This window comes from Entamoeba dispar, genomic scaffold (assembly GCF_000209125.1).
Source record: "Entamoeba dispar SAW760 scf_1105229463805 genomic scaffold, whole genome shotgun sequence".
Taxonomy (NCBI): Eukaryota; Evosea; order Mastigamoebida; family Endamoebidae; genus Entamoeba; species Entamoeba dispar.
This window is the reverse complement of record NW_001855876.1, coordinates 5962-31536: the sequence shown is the minus strand read 5'-3', so window position 1 is coordinate 31536 and position 25575 is coordinate 5962. Positions and strand designations below refer to the sequence as shown.

Below are 25575 nucleotides of genomic sequence, written 5' to 3'. Positions count from 1 at the left end.
ATATTAAAAATTATTGTGATAAATAAATGTTCATTGGTTTGAATAAAAAAAGAAAAGAAAAGAATATGAAAAGAAAAATTCCAATAGAAAGGAAAAAGAATCTCATCTTGAAAATTTTCATGAGAACTAAATAATTTGATTAATGGAAACTGGTCTTCTTGGACATGCTGAACAAAAAGCACCAACCTCATTACAAAAATGTATATTGGGGTTAGTTGCATTGTTAATTATTTTCCAAGCATTTGTACTTATTTTTATATTTACTTCAGGATATGTTACACTTGATAATTATCAACTATCTGCACAAAACATAATGGATAAAGCCGTTCAAGATGTCGATGAGGGATTAACACAACCTACATTACCAAAATCATTTGTTACACCTTATCAACTCCCACGATATTGTCAATATAATAGAGGAACATGTTGGGCATTAGCTACTATTGGTCTTTTGGAACAATCATATAGAGATAATGGTATTAGAAAAGGATTCCTTAAAGATAACGAATATCTTAGATTATCACCTCAAGCATATGCTATTGATGTCTTAAATCAATGTGCCCTTCATCCAGAAGCTTGTCCAGGTAAAGAAGGAATTAATAATTCTACAGAAGGAGGATATGTAGAATGGTTATATGCATTCACTGATTTATATGATAAAGTTCTTCCAGAAAGTGCTTGTCCATATGCAGAAGAAAATGAAGGACAATGGGAATGTGCTGACAAAGAAAAGAAACAAGCAAGCAATCCAATAAAATTCAATGTTACTAGTATAACTACTAAGAGAAATATTTATGATGTTAAAAAATTATTAGTTGATACAAATAAACCTGTTGCATTTGACTCATCATTAATTATTGGACAATATGCTATCCCAACTGCTGGACATGAAATGTTAAGAGCATTTGTAAAGAATGTAGATAATTGTCCAAATAGTAATAATGAAGAATGTATGTACCTTGAACAACATGAAATGAATCCAGATGGAGAGTTCTTCATTGAAGATATTAAAGCTGCTAGTGAAGGAGGACATGCAATGAATATTGTTGGATATAATGATCATTTTGTTAATAAAGATGGAACTAAAGGAGCATTTATTGTAAGAAATTCATGGTTAGAAGCTGTTTATGATTATGATGCTAATCAATGGATTTTCCCAGAAGAAGATCAAAGAAAGAAATTTAATATTAAATCAAATAAACTTCCACCACCAACACCTAGAAATTATTATAGAGGATCTCATTCATCAAAATATATAATGCAAGAAATTTCAGAATGGGATGAACGTATTTTATGTCCAAATCCCAATAATATTCAAAATTGGGATTCATGTGTTAATTTGGCTGTTGGACCTACTAAACAAGGAATTAGACAAAATATTCCAGACTCATCAGCATGTTTCAATCATACTTTTATGATGGAATATGCTAAGAATTATCGTAGACCAATGGAATTTAGATGTTTAAATCAATTTACAAATGAATTATGTAGTGAAGAAGATTTAGATGGATCAAGATTCTTCTTGACACATAAATCACAATCTATTCATAATCCTAATTTGGTTAATTTCTGTATGTTAAGAGTAAACAAAACTGATATCACTCAACAAAAGGAATTTTGTGCTAATGACGTTCCATTTGATTATGTTGAATTCTTGTTTATGCCAACACGAGAGTATATGGATTTATTACAAAATAATGAAGATTATTGTGGATTCCATATTTGGCCTTATAGCTATATTGAAAGAAATCAAAAATACAGAGGATTCTTTGATGTAATTCATTTTGACATCACTTGGGATGATCGTTCTTATGTAGCTAATCAAGAAAAAGGATTTGATTATCAATACATTCATTCATCTACAAAGAGCCAATCTGATTTCCCTGAATTCATCGGACCAGAACCTTATCAAAAGAGATTCACTGAATGAATTATTTTTTAATATTTCATAATTTTTTTTAAAGTCATTTAAATTTAAAATAAAAATTAAAAAAAATTAAGAAAATCTAATAATAAATAGTTTGGTTATGAATAGTCCTATTAAAACACTTGGTAAAGCTTACATTGGACACTTTAATGAACAGACTGATAAATATAAACACTACATTGAGTTCGATGAATGGAGATATTATTTTGATGTAACTGTTAATTCAGTCATTGAACATATTATTATGGTACTATTTCCTTTGTTATTTCCTACTCCATGGAAACCAAAGTGTATTAGAAGTGATGCAAATGATTTTTTCTTACCATCTTCTTATCAACGATATGCTACAGAATTATATACACCATTAGTTAGTGGATTTACATTAGTTATATTTGTTGGATTATGGCAAGGAATTACAAATCAATTTTCACCTGAACATTTAGGTACATTAGTATTAGTTTTACTTATATTTATTAATTCTCAAGCATTAATAATTCATTTAACGATTCATATAGGCTTTGAAATTGATTGTGATTTCCGTGATTTTTTATTTGTTATTGGGATGTCTATTATTCCAATATTCACATCAATACTTTTATCACTTTTTTTACTTCGTATAATCTCTTTTATTATTTCTTTGACTCTCTTCTTTAATTATTTTATATTTTCTGTTCGTTGGTATTGTGGTCGTTATTTACTTGATCCAACAAATCTTGGTTCTTCTCTTCAAAATTCGTTCTTCATAGTATCATTAATTCAAACGTCAATATCATATTTCCTTTATTTATTAATATAATTCAATCATTCTTTGCATTTGCTTTGTTAAAAGAGTTATTATTCATTTAGCTTTGGTATAACATATTGGTTATGAATAAATTTTTAATTCTAGAATATTTTCAAGAAAGAATGTTTGTTTGATGAAATATTTATAATAAATTTTAACATGAAGTAGTTTGTTATAATCATAATAGAATTTATTATTCATTTTTTTATTTTAATATTATTTTAAGAACATTTTAATTTAGTTTTTATTTTTATTCATTATTTTTTTGTTTATTTTAAACTAACAATTTTTTTACAATGATTTAACAGAAGTGATATTTACTAATTAATGCCTTCATGAAATTTTTTATATTTTCATTTTCCTATTCTTTTCTATTTTTATTTGCGTTTGAAATAATATTTGGTTAAAAAATAATATAAACATTCAATTTTAAAATTAGACAAAACACTAACAAAGATAAAAAATATTTGAACGTATTGATTATTCTTTTTGTAATATTTATTTGATTTATTGGTATTATTAATTTTTATTTAAGAATAAATCTTTCTAGGTTTTGTATAAAGAGAATATAGAAGTAGTGTATAAAACACGAAACATTATTTTTTAAAGAAGAACATCAAAGAAGTTTATTAAAACATTATCTCTGTTTTTAATATAAATACTATATGAACGTGGAGATTGATTTGAGCTATTTTTTTACTAACAGACATCATAAGAAATCTAAGTTAAAATGTTTAAATTATTAGGTCTTATTGAATATTTGTTAAGAACCATGTTTATATTTCAAAATAATAATAATTTCTTTCAGTAGAAGATTAAATTTGAGAGAACAATGTAGGATTAAAATAATACAAAAATTATTAAAATAACCCCATTTATTATAACTATTTTGTAAAAGAAATAATTTTGATATACTCATGACACTAAAATACTCTTTATAAATATAGGTTTGTGCGAATACAATTAATTTTGGAAGTCTAATAAAATTATAAAAAGAGTTAATGAATAAAACAGAAAAAGAAAGGATTGAGACAAATTTGATGAATAAAGATATAAATAAATCATTAAAAGAATGTGTTTAATGTTGGAAGGATTAAAAAAAATAACTAAAACCATGGATTAAGTAAAAATAGGTTAAATGATGGAATTAAAAATTGTAGTATTTAAAGGGATTAACTAATAATTAATAAATCAAAAGAATATGCTATATTTTTTACTTCTCGTTGTTGTTTCTTTGGCTAAAGATTCATTAGTTTTTACTGCATTAACAAACTATGATGGTGATACCGTTGGATTTACATTAATAGAGTTTAATTTGTGTTATTATTATGGAGTGAATTCATCATCTTATTTTACTCATGATGGTGATAAAATTACAATTAGGTTATATCACAACTCACCTTCATGTTCTGGAAATAATGAAGAACAAACATTAGATATTAATGATGAGTCATTGAAAAGATATTGTGAGTCCTCAACAGATTGTTCTGTTGAGATAAAAAAGCCACCAAAACATATTGGATTCCATAGTGTAGTAGATGATGATGAGAGTTGTACGCATCGTGATAACACATTTAGGGCATATTATACAGGTAAATGTTATTTATGCAATGAGGGTAAAAATTATTATTGCAATTCCCAAGAACAAAATGGATATATGTGGGAAACTGTTTATCAAAATAATAAATGCAAAAGTAAAGAAATAGTTGAACGTATACCCCAATGGAAGTGTGACGTTTGTGATGATGGTATCATGTTCCAATGTGGAGTAACATCAACAACAGTTATTTCTATTATTATTCTTCTTTCATTCTTCTTTTAAACTTTAATTTATTATTATTTTAAATTATTGTCTATTCTTTTCATAGAGTGATAATTGTATTTTCTTTCTTTTTGTATTTAAATTGAACAAAACTTATTTTTACTGTGAATCGTATAATCCAGAATACCTCTAAACATACTTTTAATTATAGTTTTTACGTATTCTTCCTCAACATTATTGTTTAAAAAAAAAGAGTTTCATTAACTTTAAAAAATATCTCATTGAAGAATTTCTATCACTTGTTTCTTAAATTCCATTTAAATCAATTTTACTTCCTTTTGAACTCTTTTAAAATATTTGTGTTACATATAATTTATTGTCTGGGTTATTTTTTCCTGAGAACATTATATAAAAATTATTTCTAAACATAATCAGGGGATAAATTAACTTTATTCAACCAAGTTAATTAAATTTATTACATTTAAAATACAATCAATATAAATACACACTTACTTTATTGATCTTTTCTTTATAAATTAATATGAAAAACATAATCATATAAATATGTACTAGTACAAATGATTTGTATAAAACTTTTTCAAAAGATTAGAACATTTTTATGACAAATTTCACACTTTAAATAATCCTTTATATACATCTTCTTATATTTGTTATCTTTAGAATAACATTTGTTTATGTATTGAAATTATATCTTTAAAGTACAAGAAGAACAATATAAACAATTATTATACAAAAATGATGAGTTTGATTTTTATTTAGGATAACGGTGGTCTTGTTAGATACTTAATAGAATAAAACTTTAGTTGAATGAATCTTCTTAACACTAGTTAGTTTTTGAAAATTGATGAACCTTTTTCCTTTTGTTTAATAACATTACACCATTTAATTAAAATCTTATTTCATTTGTTTTAACGACAACACAATAAACTAGATAAGTAACTCAATAATCAATAGAAGGTATGGTATCTAGAAATATTTTACTTAGTTAGTAATTTAATTTTTACTTATGTTTTATAATTGGATTTTTATTAGAAAATCAATGATATCCTCTTTATATAATTTAAGAAATAGATTATATCAGATTATATTTAATCCTTCCTAATCTATTTAAAATTAATTTTCCTTCCTTGATCATAATTTTATATTGAGTCTAAAGATAAAAAAATTCTTAATAAACGTTTTAGAATTAATTATAATATTTATCTATTTAACTATCTTATATTTTTTTTCAACTCATTTTTAATTTTTCTTCAGTATTTCAAAAACTTAATTCTAATTTATATTCTTTTATTTACTGTTTTGTAGTTTCTCAGTTTTTACTAATTCTTCCATATCTTTTTTAAGGTATTATTATTAATGAATGCGTTTCTACTTGTAGTAATTTCTATAAAACATAAGTATTTATGAGGTTATTTTATTTTAATATTAATAAGTTACACAGCAGAGTTAAACTATCATGTAATATAATTAATTGATTCAAGAAATTATCTCTTAAATGATAGATTTGAACCAAATTAACCTCTGTGATTGTAATATTTTAAATTTAAAAGAATTTTCCATAATGAAATTAATAATGAAGAAAAATAACAATGAAAGAGTAAAGTAATAGGAAGTAATAAAATTAATAAGAACTAACTTCCACAATCGAAAAAAAAAATCTAAAAATAAAAAACAATAAAAAATCTAACAAATTATTACATTTCAAAAAAATGACAGAAGTTATTCCAATTGGTATTGTTATGTGGGGAAAAGAAAAAGTTGGTAAATCAACGATTGTAAATGTATGGAGCGTTTGTAAATAAATTTATATTAGTTTTTAAAAGACAATAAAAAGGAGATTTAAATAATTTAAAAATTATTTAAGAAGAAAAGAGTAAAAAATAACCATTATATAGGACACTCCACAGCCTTCAAGTTATGACCATCACGAACCTCGCAAGGTTGAAGTTGATTATCCAATAGGAAAAACAACACTAAAACTACAAATCGTTTGTCAAAATCAAAATATTGTTATTATTATTTTATAATTAAAAAATAAATCAAAATATAAATTAATATCTACTAGTATGATGTTGCGGCAGAAAATATTGAAGATAACTCAGTAACAATGGAAACCCATAATAAATCAGGACCAATTCAAATTTTTGTAATGTCAGCTGATGAAGATAATGACGATGTTGATTATTGTCGTACTCTTTTTGAAAGTCCAATGTGGAGTGCTGATGACGTTAAGTTAACAGTAATTATTTTAAATAAAATAGACATTCAACATAATAACAATGAAGAACTTCTTAAAAGTTTCTTAGAGAAATATCCTAAAGTTTTATTCTTTAAAACAACAATTAGTGATCCGGAAGGAATTAAAAAAGCTCTTTCAACAATTGTTCAAGAATATGCATCTGAAACAGGAATTAAATTAACTAAGAAAAATAAAAAAGAAAAAAGTTCAAAGAAACAAGGTTGTAAGAATCAATAATTCTTTTACTATTGATAATTAATTATTTCTCTGTTTTATTTTTTTTTCTTTTAAAATAAATTTTTAATAATTCTTTTATAAAAAAAATATATCTTTTATTTAAATGAATGTTTCTAATTAAAAATTTCTTTACAGCGTTGATATTCACCTGATACAATTGCATATTTTAATTCTTTTTTAATTCTTTCTAATACTCTTTCTGCTAATACTGAAATTTCGATATTAGTACTTTGACAAATTGAATTTAATAATTCTCCAACTTTATTTATTGGATTAATTATTTCATGAATCATAATTGGTTCTTTCATTAATTTATTTAATTCTTCAACAATTTGACAATACTCCATTTCTTTCCAATTTTTTAATTTTTGAAGAGAGCTATTATTATTTTCAATATTTTTTTCAACAATTCCTTCAATTTTAGTTATTTCAATCATCGGGTCACTAACAACCATAAATCCAATATCACAATTTCTCATTTTTTCTTTTTTCTTTTCTTCTTCTTCCATTTGTTTTTCTTTTTTTATAACAGCTTTATGGAATTTATCAATATCATTTTCTGAAATTTTATCATTTGCTATTTCAATTGCTTTATTTATGGATTCAACAATATCTTTTTTTCCTAACATTCTCTCAGTAATAACATTCATAAACTCTTCTTTGAATGGTTTAATTTGACTGTCATTTACCCAACCAAATTGATATCCATTTGTAATATATTTAACTAAATACTTTTTATCCTTTTTAAATTCTATTAATTTCTCTAATTGTCTCTTTTTTTTTTCATTTAATTTATCCATTATTATAATTTTAGCTGGCCACCATGGATATCCTTTTTGTTTAACCCATACTACTGACCAATTATTCCATTTATTTTGTTCAACATCTTTATCTATAACAGTAACACTCTCATTTGAACTCTTTTTTGGTTTTGTTTCTTCTTCTTTCTTACTAGGTGTTGGTGTTGTAACACCACCATCTTCTCTATCAGGAGAAAGTGGTGTTGAAACTTTATTCTCTTTTGGAGACGCTGATGGTGTTATTGAGTGAGAGTGTTGTGGAGACATTGGAGGTGTGCTAGATTGCACAGTAGTGGTATCAACTTGTTTTTCTTCTTCCATCTAATAATTTAATTTTTTTAGTCAACCCTCTTTAACAACCCTTTAAAACCCTTTAAGTATTTTCTTTCACATTTTTATCTTTCTTTCTAAAAAGAAGGTATTTTTCTCTTTATTATCTTTTTATTACTACCACCTACACTTTGGTTTATACTTATTTCATTACAACTCCTTCTTTAATTTGTTTTACTGTGACTCTTATTATTTTCATATCTTCTCACTTCTTTTCTCTCCTTTTCATTTTCTCTTTTCTGACTTTTAGGGTTGTTTTTTTCTCTTTTTCTTTTTAATTAAGTTCAATTTCTTTGTTAAACTATTTTTAATTAATGTTATATATAAAATTAATTAAAAAAAATATCATACAAAACAGAAAAATGAACGGTCAATTTAAACTAAAGAAGATTTTTCTTTCTTGTTTTAGCATTGTTGAACCCATGGTGATCCCTTAATGTCTCTATTATTCAATAAGCAATGAATTGTATAATCACCGTGTTCTGAAACTTTATAAGTAACTCTGTATTTAGCTTCTTTTAAATTTTTGATATCAATATTTTCTTGTGGAATTTCTGTTCCATTTTCATGGATAATTTTAACTGAGAATTTAGCATTACCTGGTTTAACAGGTCCTCCTCTTTTACTTTTAGCAAGAATAGTAAATTGGAAGCAATCAACTCCTGATTTTTGATTATCAACTCCTTCTCCAACACAAACTTCATATGGTGCTTTACCAACTTTATCACCATTAAGTTTAATATCAACTGTATAATCACCTGGGAATTCTGGTGCATATTTACAACTATAAGTACCATCGTTGTTATCAACACATTCACATTCTAAATCATCTCCATTTGGATCATGAACTTTAATATCAAATTTAGCTCCTCCTTCTTTAATAGGATCTCCATTATAATCTTTAGCTGTAATAACAAATTCTGCATCATTACAATCATCAAGTTCTTCTCCTCCATCTACACCTGGTCCACTAACAACACAATTACCAGCAGTAATACCTGGAAGAATTTCTGGTGTAAATGGTGATCCTTTAATATGTTCAAAGTTAGATGGAACTTCTGGATTTCTTAAAATAACTTCAACATTATATTTGCCTGGTTTAGTTGGTTTATATTCTGCATGATATGTACCATCATCTTTCTTTTCAATTTTAGTTTCAAGTTCTTCATCATCTGGATCTGTTACACAAACATCAAATGGAACTGTTTCAAGAGTACATGGTTCTCCACTTGGATTGACAGCATGAATAATAAATTCTGCCATATCACAAGTCTTGCATCCTCCTTCAACTCCTGGTCCTTCAGCCCAACATTGTGCTGGATCAGCATCTTCATGATTAAGTTTAACTTCAAGATCAATTGGCATATTTTTAATACTTTTCATTTCTTTATTATCTGGATTAATCTTTTCTCCTTCTGATGGAGTAACTGGTGTTTCAACTTGAACATCAATATGATGTTTTCCTGGTTCTTTAGCAACATATTCAACATCATAGGTACCATCTTCATTATCTTTAACAGTAACTTCAGCAGCAATAGTTGGTCCTTGAACTGTAACATTGAATTTTTGTCCTCCTTTCTTAAGTTGTTCACCTGCTCTATTTCTTGTAACAATCTTAAATGGTGCTGGTGTTTTTGTTTCTGCATTTTCTAATCCTTCTCCTTCAGCAGTACAATTAAGAGCATCAGGAATTTCATCAAAGACAAGTACATCAACTGGAGTATTTTCTACTGGTTCATCATTAACAACAACTTCAATTTTGTGCATTCCTGGAACAACTGGAGTATAACCAACATCATAAGTTCCATCACCATTATCTTTGACTTCACATGGAACTTCATTTCCTTGTGGGTCAATTACTTTAACTTTTACATCATCTCCACCATGTCCAAGATCTTTACCATTATTATCTTTACCAGTGATTTTAAAGTCTGCTGGAATATTAACTTCTCCTGTTTTAAGTCCATCTCCATCAACCAAGGAAGTTGATCCTCTCATCTTCTTTGGTTTAAACTTAACGGAAACATCAAGGTCATGTTTTTCAAGAAAAGCTTTTAATTGAAGAACTAATGGTTCAACATCAGCCTCTGATTCAATATTGAAATTAGGTGGTTCGTCTGGATTAACTTGTGGTTCTTCTGGGTTGATTTGTGGTTGTACTTGTTCTTCAGTCATGAGTTTTGAAATATAAGTTCAGATTATAATCTCTTAAATCATCAATCTTAAGACTCCTTTTCGTTTAAGCTTGAAAATATATTTTTAGCTTCTTTGTTTTTCACGTTAAATAATTTTAAGTTCTTTAGTAATTTTAAGTTTTACCTTGTGGTCGTGTCAAATTCGTATATGATTTTGAAAGTATCCAGTTCTTTTTTGTTTTCATGAAAAGGAAATCTTAGAGAAAGAAAGCAAGAAAAGAAAGATAAATTAAGAAAGTTAAGATAGAAGGAAAAATATGAATGGTATTTTAAGTGAATAAAAAAGAAAAGCCATTAATATAAATAATTAATAATTAATCTTAAAAAAAAATTGAAGAAAAACAAAATCAACAATTAATTACTGAGAGATGAAAAATGAAGGATTGGAATAGTATCAAATGAAACATATCGTTGAATCATTGTTGGAGTTTTGATAAATATGTCGTGGTCGTCAAAATACCAAACAAAATCTTTATTCATAAATTCATGTTGTTGTGGATTTTCAATTTCATTTAAACTCATTTGACAAATTTCTTGTACAAATAATTTATTCAAATTTAAAGTTTTATAGCCTTTAAATCCTTTTTGAACTACTTCATCGAATTTAATACCAACTTTTCTTAACAAATCTTTATTATAACATTTACCTAATGGAGTTTTTAATTTAGTAATTCGTAACATTTTTACTGTTTTTTTACTTGACTTTGTTTGTTTAAATTCTGGAACAAATTTTCTTTCCATAAGAATTTTAAGATATCCATTACACGTCTCTGCTTCTCCTGAACGTTTTTGTTGTTTTAAACTCATTGTCTCAAACTTTATATTTCCAATTGGCCATTTCTTTTCAATTAATAATTCTCTTCCTTTTTCTCTTATTGTCTGTGATGTAAGTAATTTACCATCAATTGTTATTGTATCTACTACATATAACTTTACTGTTTTTTGTGCCCCTTTTGTATATTTTAATGATGCTGATGCTCCACATTCACTTAATAAGAAAAACAAATATGCATTTGAAAATGAAGCTTCTTCATCTCTACTTTGACGCTTTTTCATTCTCATAAATGATGCTCTTCCTATAGGACAATCATTTATTTCATTTTCCATTCTTTCAATTAGTACTTATCCAAAATAAAAAATAATGAACTCTTTTTCTTATTTTTAAATTAGTAAAATAATAATATTTTATAATAAATTACAAGAAAAAATTAAATCACAAAAATTAATAAAAAACTTTTTACGAAAATAATAAAAAAATTTATTTAAAAAAATGTTTTCTTTAATAACCTTTTTTTTATTATTTTCTATTTTTTTATTTAAAAAGAAACTTGAAAAAAAAAGGAACAGTGAAATGGAGTTCAATGTCAATGGATTTTAGTGATTTCCAAATTAAACGACGTAAAGACACTAAACCAGGAATGGTTCAACTAAAATGTGAAGGACAGACTATTAGTACTATGTATATAGAATTAATATCACCATTTTGTGGAAATACAATATTAGGGAAATTTATAATGTTACCAACAACACAAGACAAATTAATAAGATTAAAAAGTTGTCAAATAGATATCATGCCATTTGAGAGATTATCAATTTTGATTAAATATATTCATTCAAGAAATCATCATCAAATCTTAGAAGATTGTAGTCAAGAAAAAAGAGAAAAAATTGCAAAAGAATTAAGGTTATGTGAAGTTTCGTTACAAGATACTTTAAAATATACACTACTGGAAAATGAAGCATTAACATCAAACATGTGGATTAGAAATTGTTTTTTTGGAGATGTTGATATTGCAAATGTAATTATTAAACACGACAGTGATAGAAGAGTAATTGTTGCTTTTGATACAGTTGCACAAAATGTTGGATTGGATGTATTAATTAATAATTGGAGACAAACAGCAGAACTATTTACAGAACATTATTGTGGAATGTCATTAAATGATTCATTACAACGATTAAAAATGTATTATATAACACAAATGAAATTAGGAGAATTAAATGATTTTATGTGTGAAACTATGATAACATTAGATAAAACAAAAGAATATAAAAATGAAGTAGAAATTGGAATTGGTAAATATCTTCAAGAAAAAGGTCCATCATCAAAAAATATGGTCAAATTAATTGAATATTATAATATTAATGTGAATGAAGCAAAATCAAAAGCAATAACTTTTTTCTTTAATTTTGAAATACCAGCAGAAATTATCACAAAGTTATTTAATGATATTGGAAGAGCAGAATGGAAAATTACAAAAATAAGAAGTACAGATGAAAGTATTGATTCATTAAAGTCAAGTGATGAAAAAATATTCATATTTTTAGATTATTATCATAATGTCTTCGGAATTTATTTACCTAATGGTTTAGTTGAATCTAACCAATCAATTTGTTTATTTACCTTAAGAAACAATAATAATGTTCCATATACTTTTATTCGTCCAAAACAACAAGTCCATCTTACTTTAATACCTGATGGTGCTTTATGGTCATTTGCTATTAATTCTGTTTTCTATTTTAGGCTTCTTTCTCCTTTTTGTGTTTCTATTGGAAATATAGACTCTTGTTTTAATGAACCAACACAATTAAATGAAATGTTATTCATGGGTACTTCAGAAGCTATGCTTAAAGATATAATTGTATTCGAATAATTTAATTCATTTCTTTTTTATTTTTGTTTTATATAACGTAAATATATATATTTTTTAATTTGTTTGTATTTATAACAGGAAAAATTTATTTGTTTTTTTATTAGAACTAAAATCAAAACGAAGAACTTTAAAATCATTTTCCTTCGATCATAAAAACTAAAGTTGGATTGAAAACTCTAAATGATTTCTCAACGCTAAAGAACTTATAAAATAAAGAGTTAAAGAAAGAATAATGAGATACAAAAACCAAAATAAAATGAAAACAAAAACTAAAATGAGTTGAAGGAAATAAAAAAGCTAAAAAAGGAAAAGAAAAGGTGAGAGAACTATATAATATCTGAATCTTAAAAGTTGGTCAAACAAAAAATAATGTCCCAACCACAATGGGTTCTTACCCAAAAGAAAACATTTACTAAATGGGCAAATGTCCAATTAAGTGGAGCATATGTTATAAATGATGTTGAGACAGATTTAAATGATGGATTAATCTTAATATCATTATTTGAAGCTTTAAGAAAACAAAAAGTACAATTCAGATATAACAAGAAACCAAAGATGAGAGTAGCTAAATTAGAAAATACAGAACAAGCATTAAATTTCATTAAAGCTGACGGAGTTAAATTAGTTAATATTGATGCTCAAAATATTGTTGATGGAAATTTGACACTTATTCTTGGACTTCTTTGGACACTTATTCTTAAATACCAAATTGCTCAAAATAAAATGGATGCATCAAAGAATGCATTACTTGAATGGGTTAACTCTAAATTAACATCAAGAAAAATTAAAAACTTTTCAAATGATTGGAATACAGGGGATGTATTAAATGAATTAATTCATGCTCTTGAACCAGATTTTATTGATTTGGCTGATTCAGCTTCAAAAGGAGAAGGAGAAGAAAGAATTCAATACGGATTAAGTATTGCAGAAGATAAAATGGAAATTCCAGCTATTATTGCAGCAGAAGATATGGCACTTCCAGAACCTGATGAATTATCTGTTATGGCATATGTTTCTTATTTCAGACATTATGAAGCTGAAAAAGAAAAGAGATTAGGAGAAGCTGAAAGACTTGCACGTGAAGCAGAATTAATGAGAACACCAGATCCATCAAAATGTGTTATGTCAGGACCTGGACTTAAAACAGGAGAAGTTCTTGTACCACAAGAATTTACTGTTACAGCTAAGAATTGTAAAGGAGATCAAATTACACAAGGAGGAGTTACTTGGAATGCACATGTTTTTGATCCTGAAGGAAATGAAATTCCAATTGAACAAAAAGATAATGGGGATGGAACATATGATATGACATATGTTCCACAAGTACCAGGAAAACATAAAGTTGAAGTTGCATATGAAGATAAACAATTAAAACAATCACCAGCTATTGTTATGATTGAACCAGCTAAAGCAGATCCAGAAAATACATATGCAGATGGAGAAGGTGTAGAGAAATGTGATGCAGGAAAAGGACCAGTTAACTTTACTATTCATTGTGTAAATAAAGTTGGAACAGCTGTGCCAGTTACTGGAGCTAAATTTAAAGTCATCATTAGATCTAATGATGGTAATGAAATTCCACATGAACTTGTTGATAATAATGATGGTACTTATACAGGAAGTTATGTTCCAGTTCCAGGAATTGATACTGTTTTCATTACATTATTGAATCAAGGTATTAAAGGAAATCCATATCAATGTAAAGTCTTCCAAGATCCATCTACTGCATGTATTGGAGAATCATATGCATTTGGACCAGGAGTTGAAGGAGGAGTTACTATTGATAAAACACCAGTTTTCAGAATTCAAGGAGTCACACCAGAAGGAAAGAAATGTACTAAAGGAGGAGATGAATTTAAAGTTGAAGTTACAGATCCAGAAGGAAAGAAACAAACAGCAAAGGTTGTTGATAGACATAATGGTAAATATGATGTTAAATATAAAGCTAAAGTTCCAGGTATTTATGATGTTCAAGTTCTTTTGAAAAACCCAGAGAATCCAGAAGAATTTAAAGACATTAAAGGATCAGTTTATCATCCAGAAATTAAAGATGGAGTTGATGCTAAAAAATGTATTGTTGATGGAGAAGGTATTGAACGACCAAATGATCAAGAAGATAATGTCTTTACTATTCATGCTAAGAACTTTAAAGGAGAAGATGTTTTAGTTGGAGGACATCCATTCCAAGTTATCATTGATCAAGTCACAGAAAGTGAAAAGAAGAAGAAAAAAGAAGGAGAAAAATCAAGTAGTTCTTCCTCTTCAGAAGAAGAAGATGACGATGCAGAAGATGAAGAATTGTTTGCATTCTTGAATGATGGAGAATCTGGAGACAACGAAGAAGAAAAAGTAAATGAGGAAGAAAAGGAAAAAGAAGAAAAGAAGGAGGAAGAAGAACCAAAGAAAGAAGAAGAAAAGGAAAAAGAAGAAGGAGTTGAAGAACCAAAAGAAGAAATTGAAGGAAAGAAGGTAGCACAAAAACAACAAGGAAGTATTCCATGTACTGTTATTGATAATGAAAATGGTACGTATGATGTTCATTATAGAGCTGCTGCAGGTAAGATTAGAGTTAAGATAGAATTAAATAAACAAAAAGTAGGTAAATCACCATATCATCTTGAAGTTGAAGAAGACGCTGATGCAGATGAATCAGGAGTTGAAAACTTCTGTTTTGTTGTCCAAGCTAAGAATAGAAGAGGACAAGTCCAAGCTGATGGAAAAGCTAAATTCACAGTTGAACTTGATGGACCAAATGGTAAGCTTGAAGAACAAAAAGTTAAAGTTAAACATCTTGGAGAAGGAAAATATTTCATTAGATATTCTCTTCCAGCAGAAAAAGGAGAATATCATATTAATTGTAAGTTGAACAGAAGACATATTGCTGGATCACCATTTAAACAAACGGTCAATTAAACAAGTGCAAATTGAGTTTCTTTCATTTAATAAAATAAGAAAAAAGGATTTTTGGTTTGTTTAATAAAATAAAGAAAATAAAAAAATAATATTTAAAGAAAAAGAATAAAAAATTTTGTTTTAAATAAACAATCGTTTTTGTTTATTGAATTTTTGAAATCTTTTTTACTAAGTTTTTGGTTTTAGATTTGTTTTTGATAAGTAATCTCGAAAATTGGAACTAGTAGTGGGTAATATATGATAAATGCCTTTAGTAATGTATTCCCAAATCAAACACTTACATATATTCAATCATCATCTTTTCCTACACCAGTGGTAATTAAAGATGATATGATTAAAAATCCAGAAGAATGTAAACGAATTCAATTAGAAAGAAAATTATTACTTACAATTTCCCATCCTAATTTACTTACATATTATTCTATTGTTCATTTACCACGTATTGATGGGTTACAAGTTACTTCACATATTGAATATATGGATCTTCTTGATTTGTATACTTTTATTCATGGATTATCTACACCACCCCCTATCTCATTCATACGATATACATTAATTCAATTATTAAATGGATTGGAATATATTAGAACAACTTGTAAAATTATATTATCATCATTAACTCCTTATACAATTCTTCTTTCTAATGATGATAGTATGCCACTTCCAAGAATTAAAATATCTAATTTTGTTCATTCAATATCACCATTTCAACCATATTATAAATTAGCATTTGCAGCACCAGAACTTTTATGGGATCTACAATGGGGAACAGTAAATAGACATGAGAAACAAGATATTTGGAGTTTAGGAATGATATTATATTTCATAATTACTGGAGACCATGTATTTAGAAAAGGGGATATTATTAAAGAATTAATGGAACACAAAGAAATAACATTTTCAAATATTAGTAATAATGAACTAAGAGGATTAATATCAAGAATGTTAGTTTATGATGAAAATAGAAGGATAACATTCCAAGAATTAATTAATCATAATTTTATTAGAGCATCAAAATTATTGATTTATTCTAATGAAGGAAGTCATGAATATAAATTTATTCGAGTTATTGGAGAAGGACATTTTGGTAAAGTATATGAAGCACAAGAATTATTTGGAGAAAAAAGGATTGTTGCATTAAAAGAAATTAAAAGTACCAATGATAATCATGTATTAAGAGAAAGTAGAATAATGAGAATTTGTAATCATCCTAATTTAGTTAAGATTTATGATTATTTTACTTCTCCATATCCAATCTTTTTAACAGAAAATGAAGAAGAAGAAGAATTAAATGGAGGAAATTATCATTACATTGTAATGGAAAAATGTGATTGTGATTTATTAACATATTGCAAAGAACATTCATTGAGTGAAAATCAAATATTAGAAATATTTAAACAATTAGTACAAGGTCTTCATTATTTATTACGTGGAGAAAAAATATTTCATCGAGATTTAAAATTAGAAAATTTTTTATTAAAGAGAGAAATAAATGGGAATGTAGTAGTTAAAATATCAGATTATGGATTAAGTAAAATTGTTGTTGAACAATCATTGTTTGAATCATGTGTTGGTACTCCACAATATATGGCACCAGAAGTATCTTTTGTTAATTTAAAAGGAAATTATACAATTAATGCAGATATGTATTCACTTGGAGTATGTCTTTATTATCTTGTTAGTCAAAGATGGCCTCCAATACAAAATAAAGATTCATTATGGATTTGTATTGATTCAAATATTAGTAATGATTTAATATTTCCTGATGGATTTAATAAAGAATTTATTAATATCATACAACGAATGCTTGAAATTGATGTTAAAAAAAGAATTTCATGGGATGAGTTATTTGTTCATCCATTTATCACACAAAAGCTTCAATGTGTTTTTGTTCATATAAATCAGTTTTTCGTTAAGTCTTTATTACCACCACCTCAAGTACTTATTAATGCTCAAAAAATAAAAGCTAGTACACCAAGAGTTCGACATCAACGAAATGAATTTGATATGGAAGAAGATGATGATAATGACGATTTTGATAAGATTATACAATGTTTTAAGTCTAAAGATGAGATATTTGATGATGATTGGACAGAAGCATTAAATTCATGCAAAGGAAGAAATGTAATAGTTTGTTAATTGTGTTTTGTTTCTTTTATAATCATGTAATTAGGAATATGAAAATAATTTATTTCATAGATTTCTAGTTTAAGAATAACTGAAGATTGTTTGAGTTCATTCTTAGAATTTATAAAAGGAACAATCACTGATCCAATTGAAATGCCTGAAAATTTAAAATTTGAAAATTGTGAAATACCTTCCTCCTTAAAAAAAGATGTTTATTGTGTCTCTACTCATTTTGGTATTGTGTTTGATTCAATCTCAACTAAATTTTACTAAGTTTATTTCTTTTTTTTTTTTATAACACCTCTCTTTTTTTGTGATTCACTTATTTTAAAAATAACTTTTTAATAGAAAAAATTAAATAGCAAGTCTTCAATAAAATTTAGACATATCAAGAAAAAAACTTCTGTTCAATTCAAAACCATTCAAAGAGATGTTAGTTTATACAATTTAATTTTTTGTTTATATATATGAAAAATCAAATGAAAGAATAATGTTAAAATAATAAATTATTCAGAAAAGATTTATTTTAATTTATTAAAGGAAGTAAAAGTATTTTTCTTTTTATTTCTAATTTTAATAATAAGTAAAATGGTACAAGTAATTAAAATGAAAGAACCAATAACACCAAGAGAAATGCAAATAATTTTAGTAATATTATTACTATCATTTGTAGTATCAGGAGAAATACTTGAATTATCAATGACACATTTACCATTAATAAGTTTACTTGTTTTACATTTAAGACATGTATTAATGTTACATGAGACACAATCTAATCCATACATATCTGAACAATTTTGACATTTGTTATCTTTTAAGAATAAATCATTTGAACAAGACAAACATTCTATTGAGTCACAAGTTAAACAACCAGTTGTAAATTTAGAAGAACAATTAAAAGTAATAATGAACCCTACATATTCTTGGATATATTCATTGACTTCATTACATTTATTAAGTGAATATGTTTGTACTAATTTTTTACCTTCATCTTTATAACAATTTGAATAATGATATTCAACTAATTGATCTTTTATAATAAGATACTTAATATTATTAAAAACACATTGCTCAATATTGAAATATTTAGTAAGATATCCTTTTTCAATTCCTTCTAATGTACATTTTAAATCAGAACTTAAAGAATAACCAATCTTACCTTTTGTTATAATTTGAGGAACATATAATTGGAAATTATCAATAATTTGATAAGTAAAAGAACCATTACATTGAGTTGAATTAGAATATAAAGTTTTATAATAAAGTTTTGATTCTGTGATATCAAAAAAGCCATAAACATATTTAAAAGAAGAAGCTTCACCTATTTGGATACAAATATTAGATAATGTTCTAATATAAGAATTTGAATATACTCCATATACTATTTCTGCAGAACTATCTTTCTTTATGACTTCAATAAAATAATATTGATTATCAATTAAAATAATACCATTAATTGAAGGTAAGTATTCTATTTCAAATGCATCTTTAAAACAGTTTTTATTCGAATATTTAACTAATTGAATTTGATCACCAATTGTTCTAAAAGCATTATAATCAACACAAGAAGTTGTAAAAATAAATTGGTTTTTAGTAGTATCTTTAGTACAATTAAATTGAGAAATGCATTCATTTCCGTAAGCAATAGTTATTAATGAATTTGATGGAGAGAAAGTTGAAATTTTAGATTTAAAAGTGTATAAATGATCATTTTTATATTCATATTGTCTTGCATTCGAATCAGAAATTAATTCAAAAATATATTTATTTGAAGAAGATAATATTGGTTTTGTTATTGGTAAAGAATGATACATTGAACTTGTCCCAATGTAATGAGATTTTAAATTTAATGGTGTAATAATAGCTATTTCATTATCAATTATATCACCATTTGAATATACTTCAATAATACTGTCTCCAGAAGAACATAAATTATCTGAGTATTGATGTTTTGAAATTCCAAATTGATTTAATATGTATTGTGTATTTGATGATGAACAATATGATGGAATAATTTTAATTAATTCAACTATACTATTTAAAGAAGACGAATAACGAACTTTAAAAGCAATGTCAGTTACAATAGAATAAGAATAATATATAGTTTTATTATTTAAATTAAAACAATCAACAAAATAATATTGTGAATCTTCATAAATGAATTTCATTTGTTTGTTATTTATTAAAAAACAAATATTTATATTATTTCTATAAAAGTCTTGTGAAGTTATCATTAAATAATACTCTTTACATTTATTTTGTTCTTCTTCTTTACAAAGATATTCTACTTGTTCATTAATAATACTAATATTTTTTCCACAAAAAGTATTATTTTGATAACTTGGAGTAACATAAATTGTTTCATTTTTTAAATTATCAAAACTAATATTTGAACATGATGTTTCATCAAAATCATATAATCCAAACATATTAATTATTGTCGTTGAAGAATATGTATGTAGTGCATATTTCTTAATAATTGGAGATGAATTAAATGTTATATTTTTCAAATTAGTACATCCAGAAAATGCATATTCATTAATTGTATTAATCTTTGGAGGAAGATTAATTGAAATAAGATGTGTATCAGCAAAACAATGGCCTGATAAAGAAGTTAATGACTCTGATAATTGAACTGTATTTAATCCACTACATGACCCAAAAACAAAACTTCCAATTGAAACAACTGAATTTGGAAGAATAATTTGGGCTATGTTTTTACATGAATAAAAAGCTTGATCACCAATTATTTGAACTGAATTTGGAAGACTTAATTCTGTTAATTCTTTACACTCGTAAAAAGAATAATTGCCTATTTCTATTATAGAATTAGGAATTTCTATTTTTGTTATTAACGAATTTTTAAAAGCATTTGAACCAATTCTTATTATTGGTTTATGATTTTCTGGATGTTCCGATGGAATTGTTATATTTCCTTGGCAAAACTGTGGAAATGGACAGAACACTTCATAGGCATCAAGCTTATCAATTAACTTATATTTTAGTTCACAGGAACTTAAAACATTATAAATGAATAAAAGAATTAGAATGTTCATGAAATACTTTTTCTTCTTTAAAGATGTTTTAATTGTATTTAAATAGTTTTAAAATATATTAATTTTTACTATTTTATTTTTTTTGTTCTATTCATTATAAAAAATAAATTCTTTTATTATTAGTTTTTGTAGATAACTTTATATCAAGTATCATTTAAATAATCCTTTAATACCTTTCTCTTAATCATTTGTTCAGTACGTTATTTTTAAAATAACAAAAAAAAGAGTAAAATTAAACATCATTTTAAAAACTTTTAATTCTTTAAAATGTCCTTAGGACCAATCACACCACTTCAGTACCAAGATGAGGTATTTGCATTTGTAGAAAAATTAGAGAATAAAATTGATGAGATTGAATCTGTTATTAATGTGATTAATCAATACAAACAAAAACTAAATACTGAAAATAAAGAACTTCGGGAAAAATTAAAATCTAAAGAAGAAGAAATAAATCAAAAAACTACAGAAATAAAAGAACTTGAACATGAACTTGAAATATTAAAGCAATAAATTAGTAATTTAAACCATTTTTATTGATTGTTTACTGGAATTGATAAACACAAACGTGATGGTAAAGCTCTCCTTTTTTTAAATAGGTTGAAGGAAATTCTGGATGATGAGGTGAATCAGGAAAGTGTTGAGTTTCTAAACAAAAAGCTGTTCTTGTTTTAAATCCTTCAGGCATAAAATTAGATGTATAAAATTGAACACCAGGTTGAGACGAATAAATTGACATTTGGATTTCACTTAGATCTCCCTTAACACATGCTATTTGTTTAAGGTTTTTATCCCATGAACAATGTGGAGCATTTTCATTTATGATAAATGAGTGGTCATATCCAGTTCCTAATTTTAATTGTTCATATTCATCATTTATTTCTTTACCAATTTCTTTAAACTCTCTAAAATCAAAAGGTGTATTCTCAACTTTTCGTATTTCTCCAGTAGGTACAATTTCATTTGTTATAGGAAGGAATTGGTCACTATATATTTGAAGTTGATGATGAACAATAGATCCATCTCCATTTAAATTTAAATAAGAATGGTTAGTGATATTAACAACAGTAGTTTGATCAGTTGTTGCTTCAAATGTCATAACTAAATTATTTTCATGTAATTCATAGGTTATAACAACATGAACATTTCCTGGGAAATTATTAGATCCATCTTTATCATCTAATTCTAATACTACTTCTGTTTTAGTAATTTTTGTTACTGTAAATACTTTTTTGTCAAATCCATCTCCTCCATGGAGACAGTTAATTCCGTTATTAATTGGTAATTGATATTTATGACCATCAATAACAAGATCTCCTTTATAAATTCTATTAGCATATCTACCAATGATAGCTCCCATACAATTATCACATTGCATAATTCCTTTTAAACTACGAAAACCTATTAAAACATTAACAGGGCCATTCTTTCCTTGAGTAATAATATCAATAAGACGACAACCATAATTAGTAAGGTTAATTGTTAAAAATTCATTTGTTAAAGTATATAAATCTACTTCTTTTCCTTTAATAGTACTACAAAAATCTTCTCTTTGAGCAACAATTGTCATTTTTTAAGTGATACTTCTGTTTTTATTTCTAAGATTTAAATAGTTCTTATAATTCTTCATTAGATTTGTCAAAACTAAAATAATATCAATCTATGATTTTTCATTAATCAAAAAATAAGATAGAATATAATTGTTCTTCATGATTTTAAATAAGTTATATCTTTTCAATAGTCATAGCAAAATTAAAATATTGTCTGAAGATATAAATACTTTAAGACTGTTTCTGATAATTTTTCTTAATTATTCATTGACTTTTCATCTTGAAAACTTCTATTCTCTTCAGAGGGTATATAAACTTAAAAACTAAAAAAATAGAATTACAGAATAATTACATTAATGGCTTCATTGGAAGATATTAAATTGTTTCATGTAAAAACTTATGGTACTGAACCTGAGCATGTTGGATTTGCACCTGGAAGAGTGAATATTATTGGAGAGCACACTGATTATAATGATGGATATGTTCTTCCTGTTGCTATAAAACAAGGCACTTATGTCAGTGTTTCAACTAAACCATCAACCACTATTAAAATGAATTTTATTAGTTCCATAGATAATAAACTTGTATCTGTTGAAAGAGAAAGTAAAGAGAAGGTATTAGAAAAATATAAAGGAAAATGGTTTATGTATGTCTACGGTGTTGTTGATAAATTACTTACCAAAGTTCAATCTGAACCAAAAGAATATTCTGTTTGTGTTATGGGAGATGTTCCTTTAGGATCAGGACTAAGTAGTTCTGCATCTATTGAAGTAGCCACTGGAATTACTTTCTTAAAGGTTTTGAATATTGAAATGACTGGTGTTGAACTTGGATTATTAGCTGTTGATGTTGAGCATGAATATACGGGTGTTATGTGTGGTATTATGGACCAATTTGCATCTCGGTTATGTAAAAAAAATACTGCTTTGTTATTAGATTGTAAGACTCATCAAACAGTTAATGAACCTGTAGTTCTTGGAGATTGTCTCATTATGATTACTAACTCTAATGCTCCTCATAAATTAGAATCATCTCAATACAACGAACGAGTCAAACAATGTCAAGAAGCTGTACGTCAATTAAATGAACATTACCATAAGAATGAAAAATTTTTAAGAGGATTTACTGTTGATGAAGTTCAGATTCTTACTGGAATCGTTGGTAATAGAGCTAAACATGTTATTAATGAAAATGATAGAGTTATGAAAGCCATAGCTGCTATGAAAGTTGGTAATGTTGAAGAATTAGGTAAACTAATGACAGAAAGTCATATGTCATTACGAGATCTATTCGAAGTTTCTAGTGAGGAACTAGATTATTTGGTTGACAATGCCTTAAAAATTAATGGGGTATTTGGTTCTAGATTAACTGGAGCTGGGTTTGGTGGATGTACTGTTACATTACTAAAACCATCTGCTATCGGTGAGTATAAAAAGATGTTAGAAGCATATAAAGAAAAGTTTAATCTTCATCCATTTTGTTTCATTCTTAACCAACCAGAAGATGGGGCTCATTTGATTTTTTAATTTATTAGTTAAAAACAACTAAAAAGAAGAAATTAATTCAATTCCTTTTTCACATCTAGTTTTCGTTAGTTTATTATTAACAAAATTTCCTTGGTTTTGTGTTTTGATTTGGAAAGATTTTCTGATCCTGTTCAGGTTTAATTTTGTCTTAAAGCTTTTAAATATAGTGAGAGTGTCTATGTTTGTACATTCGATTGCTGGTACTGTTAAATACAATGCTCCCATTTCCTACTAAATTTTCTTCACTTTCATAACTACCTTAAGTTAAGGCGACAAATCCCTTTTTGTTTATAACTAATACAATAAATTGGTGTGTGTATTATGCTAAACATGCGTGTATACTATGAGGTTGTATCAACAAAAGATTAAAAAGAATTAATACCATAAATAATAAGACATCACTTTGTAGCTTTAAAAAATATACCAACCAAAGAGTTATTTTTCTTGTCCAGCAGTGTCCCAAATACTGATGTCAAGTTTACTATTTCCATTTTCAAGAACTGTTTCTATGTAAACTACTCATTATTGTACTTTTATTCTTATTAACATCTTTATATAAATTTAGAAATAATTACTGTTTTTCCAATAACAATTATTTTAACTAGTTTTTTCTTCCAATAAAAGGTATGGAACTTTGCATTGATTTCAAGTACTTTACTCTACAACTTGTTTTAACCATAAAAAAAGAAAAAAAATGAATGGATTTTTATCGATAATTATTAAGCTTTCCAAATGGCAATATTACCATCCATACCTGAAGTTGAAAATTCAAGAACATTCCATGAATCATCATATTTCATTGGTCTAATACAGGTAACAGTGTTCTTATGAGTAGTAGTAATTTCTTCTACAGCACTCTTAACTGTAGCAGTTCCTCTAGATGAAAGAGATTTGAAATGGTCCATAGCAGACATAGTTCCAGTAGATTTAGGTGCTTGTTTCTGATCAAGTTCTTTTACAAACTTCCATCCATCAGCACCACGTTCAAATAAACATGGATTGAAATGATGTCCAACAGCAACAACTTTATTGTCAGTAATGCAAAGAACATCTAAGAATGGTAATGTTTTACATTTGATAGTTTGAACAGTTGGTTTTCCATCATTAGCTTCAATGAATGAAATAGAAGAATCATGAGAAACAAAAACAACAGTTGTTCCAGATGGTGTATAAGCAATAGAATGAACCCATCCACTAACTTCAGTTTCAAATAAGAAAGTACCTAATTTGCATTTTGGAGATGAAAGTTCTTGTTCTGAAAATGGAGAGTATGAACCTTTTGGATCTATTGTTTTATTAAAAGCATTAAAAATTCTTGCCTTAAAATCAGTTGATGCAGCTGCTACAGTAAGTGAATCTGGAGACCATGCTACTTTAGTAACAGTTGACTTGAATTTTTTAACATGATCTGAAGCCCACCAATTTGATTCTTCATTAAATCTACAAATAGCAACAAG

General features: G+C 26.3%; 14 protein-coding genes across 14 annotated transcripts in view, besides 32 other annotated features; 8 read left to right on the top strand and 6 right to left on the bottom strand.

Moving 5' to 3' along the window:
- Positions 1-15: part of a sequence feature (AT_rich) that runs on past the window's edge.
- A 29-nt stretch (positions 16-44) lies between these two features.
- Positions 45-77: a microsatellite.
- A 65-nt stretch (positions 78-142) lies between these two features.
- Positions 143-1930, top strand: EDI_146070 (uncharacterized protein; the record flags this gene model as incomplete). Its single annotated transcript, XM_001741588.1, has 1 exon — positions 143-1930. The coding sequence occupies one exon, from the start codon at positions 143-145 to the stop codon at positions 1928-1930; it is 1788 nt and encodes a 595-aa protein (XP_001741640.1).
- Positions 1930-2019: a sequence feature (AT_rich).
- Positions 2020-2027: 8 nt separating this feature from the next.
- On the top strand, positions 2028-2723 carry EDI_146060 (uncharacterized protein; the record flags this gene model as incomplete). The annotated part of the gene is made up of 1 exon (XM_001741587.1): positions 2028-2723. One exon carries the CDS (start codon positions 2028-2030, stop codon positions 2721-2723), a length of 696 nt encoding a protein of 231 aa, XP_001741639.1.
- A 124-nt stretch (positions 2724-2847) lies between these two features.
- Positions 2848-2936: a sequence feature (AT_rich).
- A 5-nt stretch (positions 2937-2941) lies between these two features.
- Positions 2942-2987: a microsatellite.
- Positions 2988-3114: 127 nt separating this feature from the next.
- Positions 3115-3149: a sequence feature (AT_rich).
- Positions 3150-3203: 54 nt separating this feature from the next.
- Positions 3204-3253: a sequence feature (AT_rich).
- Positions 3254-3550: 297 nt separating this feature from the next.
- Positions 3551-3580: a sequence feature (AT_rich).
- Positions 3581-3912: 332 nt separating this feature from the next.
- On the top strand, positions 3913-4533 carry EDI_146050 (uncharacterized protein; the record flags this gene model as incomplete). Its single annotated transcript, XM_001741586.1, has 1 exon — positions 3913-4533. One exon carries the CDS (start codon positions 3913-3915, stop codon positions 4531-4533), a length of 621 nt encoding a protein of 206 aa, XP_001741638.1.
- Positions 4496-4554: a microsatellite.
- Positions 4555-4935: 381 nt separating this feature from the next.
- Positions 4936-4977: a sequence feature (AT_rich).
- Positions 4978-5678: 701 nt separating this feature from the next.
- Positions 5679-5723: a sequence feature (AT_rich).
- Positions 5724-5903: 180 nt separating this feature from the next.
- Positions 5904-5926: a sequence feature (AT_rich).
- Positions 5927-6141: 215 nt separating this feature from the next.
- Positions 6142-6177: a sequence feature (AT_rich).
- Positions 6178-6203: 26 nt separating this feature from the next.
- On the top strand, positions 6204-6970 carry EDI_146040 (uncharacterized protein; the record flags this gene model as incomplete). Its single annotated transcript, XM_001741585.1, has 3 exons — positions 6204-6284; positions 6390-6482; positions 6560-6970. 3 exons carry the CDS (start codon positions 6204-6206, stop codon positions 6968-6970), a joined length of 585 nt encoding a protein of 194 aa, XP_001741637.1.
- Positions 6332-6357: a sequence feature (AT_rich).
- Positions 6496-6552: a sequence feature (AT_rich).
- A 33-nt stretch (positions 6971-7003) lies between the features above and the next one.
- Positions 7004-7097: a sequence feature (AT_rich).
- Positions 7084-8091, bottom strand: EDI_146030 (uncharacterized protein; the record flags this gene model as incomplete). Its single annotated transcript, XM_001741584.1, has 1 exon — positions 7084-8091. One exon carries the CDS (start codon positions 8089-8091, stop codon positions 7084-7086), a length of 1008 nt encoding a protein of 335 aa, XP_001741636.1.
- Positions 7442-7495: a microsatellite.
- A 193-nt stretch (positions 8092-8284) lies between the features above and the next one.
- Positions 8285-8376: a microsatellite.
- A 26-nt stretch (positions 8377-8402) lies between these two features.
- Positions 8403-8446: a sequence feature (AT_rich).
- A 59-nt stretch (positions 8447-8505) lies between these two features.
- On the bottom strand, positions 8506-10275 carry EDI_146020 (actin binding protein, putative; the record flags this gene model as incomplete). Its single annotated transcript, XM_001741583.1, has 1 exon — positions 8506-10275. One exon carries the CDS (start codon positions 10273-10275, stop codon positions 8506-8508), a length of 1770 nt encoding a protein of 589 aa, XP_001741635.1.
- A 219-nt stretch (positions 10276-10494) lies between these two features.
- Positions 10495-10551: a microsatellite.
- Positions 10552-10588: 37 nt separating this feature from the next.
- Positions 10589-10628: a sequence feature (AT_rich).
- A 21-nt stretch (positions 10629-10649) lies between these two features.
- On the bottom strand, positions 10650-11402 carry EDI_146010 (uncharacterized protein; the record flags this gene model as incomplete). The annotated part of the gene is made up of 1 exon (XM_001741582.1): positions 10650-11402. One exon carries the CDS (start codon positions 11400-11402, stop codon positions 10650-10652), a length of 753 nt encoding a protein of 250 aa, XP_001741634.1.
- A 48-nt stretch (positions 11403-11450) lies between these two features.
- Positions 11451-11618: a sequence feature (AT_rich).
- A 44-nt stretch (positions 11619-11662) lies between these two features.
- Positions 11663-12949, top strand: EDI_146000 (uncharacterized protein; the record flags this gene model as incomplete). Its single annotated transcript, XM_001741581.1, has 1 exon — positions 11663-12949. One exon carries the CDS (start codon positions 11663-11665, stop codon positions 12947-12949), a length of 1287 nt encoding a protein of 428 aa, XP_001741633.1.
- Positions 12945-13010: a sequence feature (AT_rich).
- Positions 13011-13154: 144 nt separating this feature from the next.
- Positions 13155-13265: a microsatellite.
- A 53-nt stretch (positions 13266-13318) lies between these two features.
- On the top strand, positions 13319-15862 carry EDI_145990 (uncharacterized protein; the record flags this gene model as incomplete). The annotated part of the gene is made up of 1 exon (XM_001741580.1): positions 13319-15862. The coding sequence occupies one exon, from the start codon at positions 13319-13321 to the stop codon at positions 15860-15862; it is 2544 nt and encodes an 847-aa protein (XP_001741632.1).
- Positions 15287-15403: a microsatellite.
- Positions 15863-15921: 59 nt separating the features above from the next.
- Positions 15922-15991: a sequence feature (AT_rich).
- Positions 15992-16192: 201 nt separating this feature from the next.
- On the top strand, positions 16193-18262 carry EDI_145980 (calcium-dependent protein kinase, putative; the record flags this gene model as incomplete). The annotated part of the gene is made up of 2 exons (XM_001741579.1): positions 16193-17992; positions 18062-18262. 2 exons carry the CDS (start codon positions 16193-16195, stop codon positions 18260-18262), a joined length of 2001 nt encoding a protein of 666 aa, XP_001741631.1.
- Positions 17316-17343: a sequence feature (AT_rich).
- Positions 18263-18311: 49 nt separating the features above from the next.
- Positions 18312-18350: a sequence feature (AT_rich).
- An 83-nt stretch (positions 18351-18433) lies between these two features.
- Positions 18434-18572: a sequence feature (AT_rich).
- Positions 18511-21045, bottom strand: EDI_145970 (uncharacterized protein; the record flags this gene model as incomplete). Its single annotated transcript, XM_001741578.1, has 1 exon — positions 18511-21045. One exon carries the CDS (start codon positions 21043-21045, stop codon positions 18511-18513), a length of 2535 nt encoding a protein of 844 aa, XP_001741630.1.
- Positions 20082-20113: a sequence feature (AT_rich).
- Positions 20165-20205: a sequence feature (AT_rich).
- Positions 21046-21071: 26 nt separating the features above from the next.
- Positions 21072-21167: a sequence feature (AT_rich).
- A 419-nt stretch (positions 21168-21586) lies between these two features.
- Positions 21587-22612, bottom strand: EDI_145960 (aldose 1-epimerase, putative; the record flags this gene model as incomplete). The annotated part of the gene is made up of 1 exon (XM_001741577.1): positions 21587-22612. The coding sequence occupies one exon, from the start codon at positions 22610-22612 to the stop codon at positions 21587-21589; it is 1026 nt and encodes a 341-aa protein (XP_001741629.1).
- A 336-nt stretch (positions 22613-22948) lies between these two features.
- On the top strand, positions 22949-24118 carry EDI_145950 (galactokinase, putative; the record flags this gene model as incomplete). Its single annotated transcript, XM_001741576.1, has 1 exon — positions 22949-24118. The coding sequence occupies one exon, from the start codon at positions 22949-22951 to the stop codon at positions 24116-24118; it is 1170 nt and encodes a 389-aa protein (XP_001741628.1).
- Positions 24119-24837: 719 nt separating this feature from the next.
- EDI_145840 (uncharacterized protein) overlaps positions 24838-25575 on the bottom strand; it is a gene marked incomplete at both ends in the record, with an annotated part of 1182 nt that continues 444 nt past the window's right edge. The window contains one exon of the mRNA XM_001733508.1: positions 24838-25575. This exon is cut by the window's right edge and continues 444 nt beyond it. Coding sequence (XP_001733560.1) covers positions 24838-25575 — 738 coding nt within the window.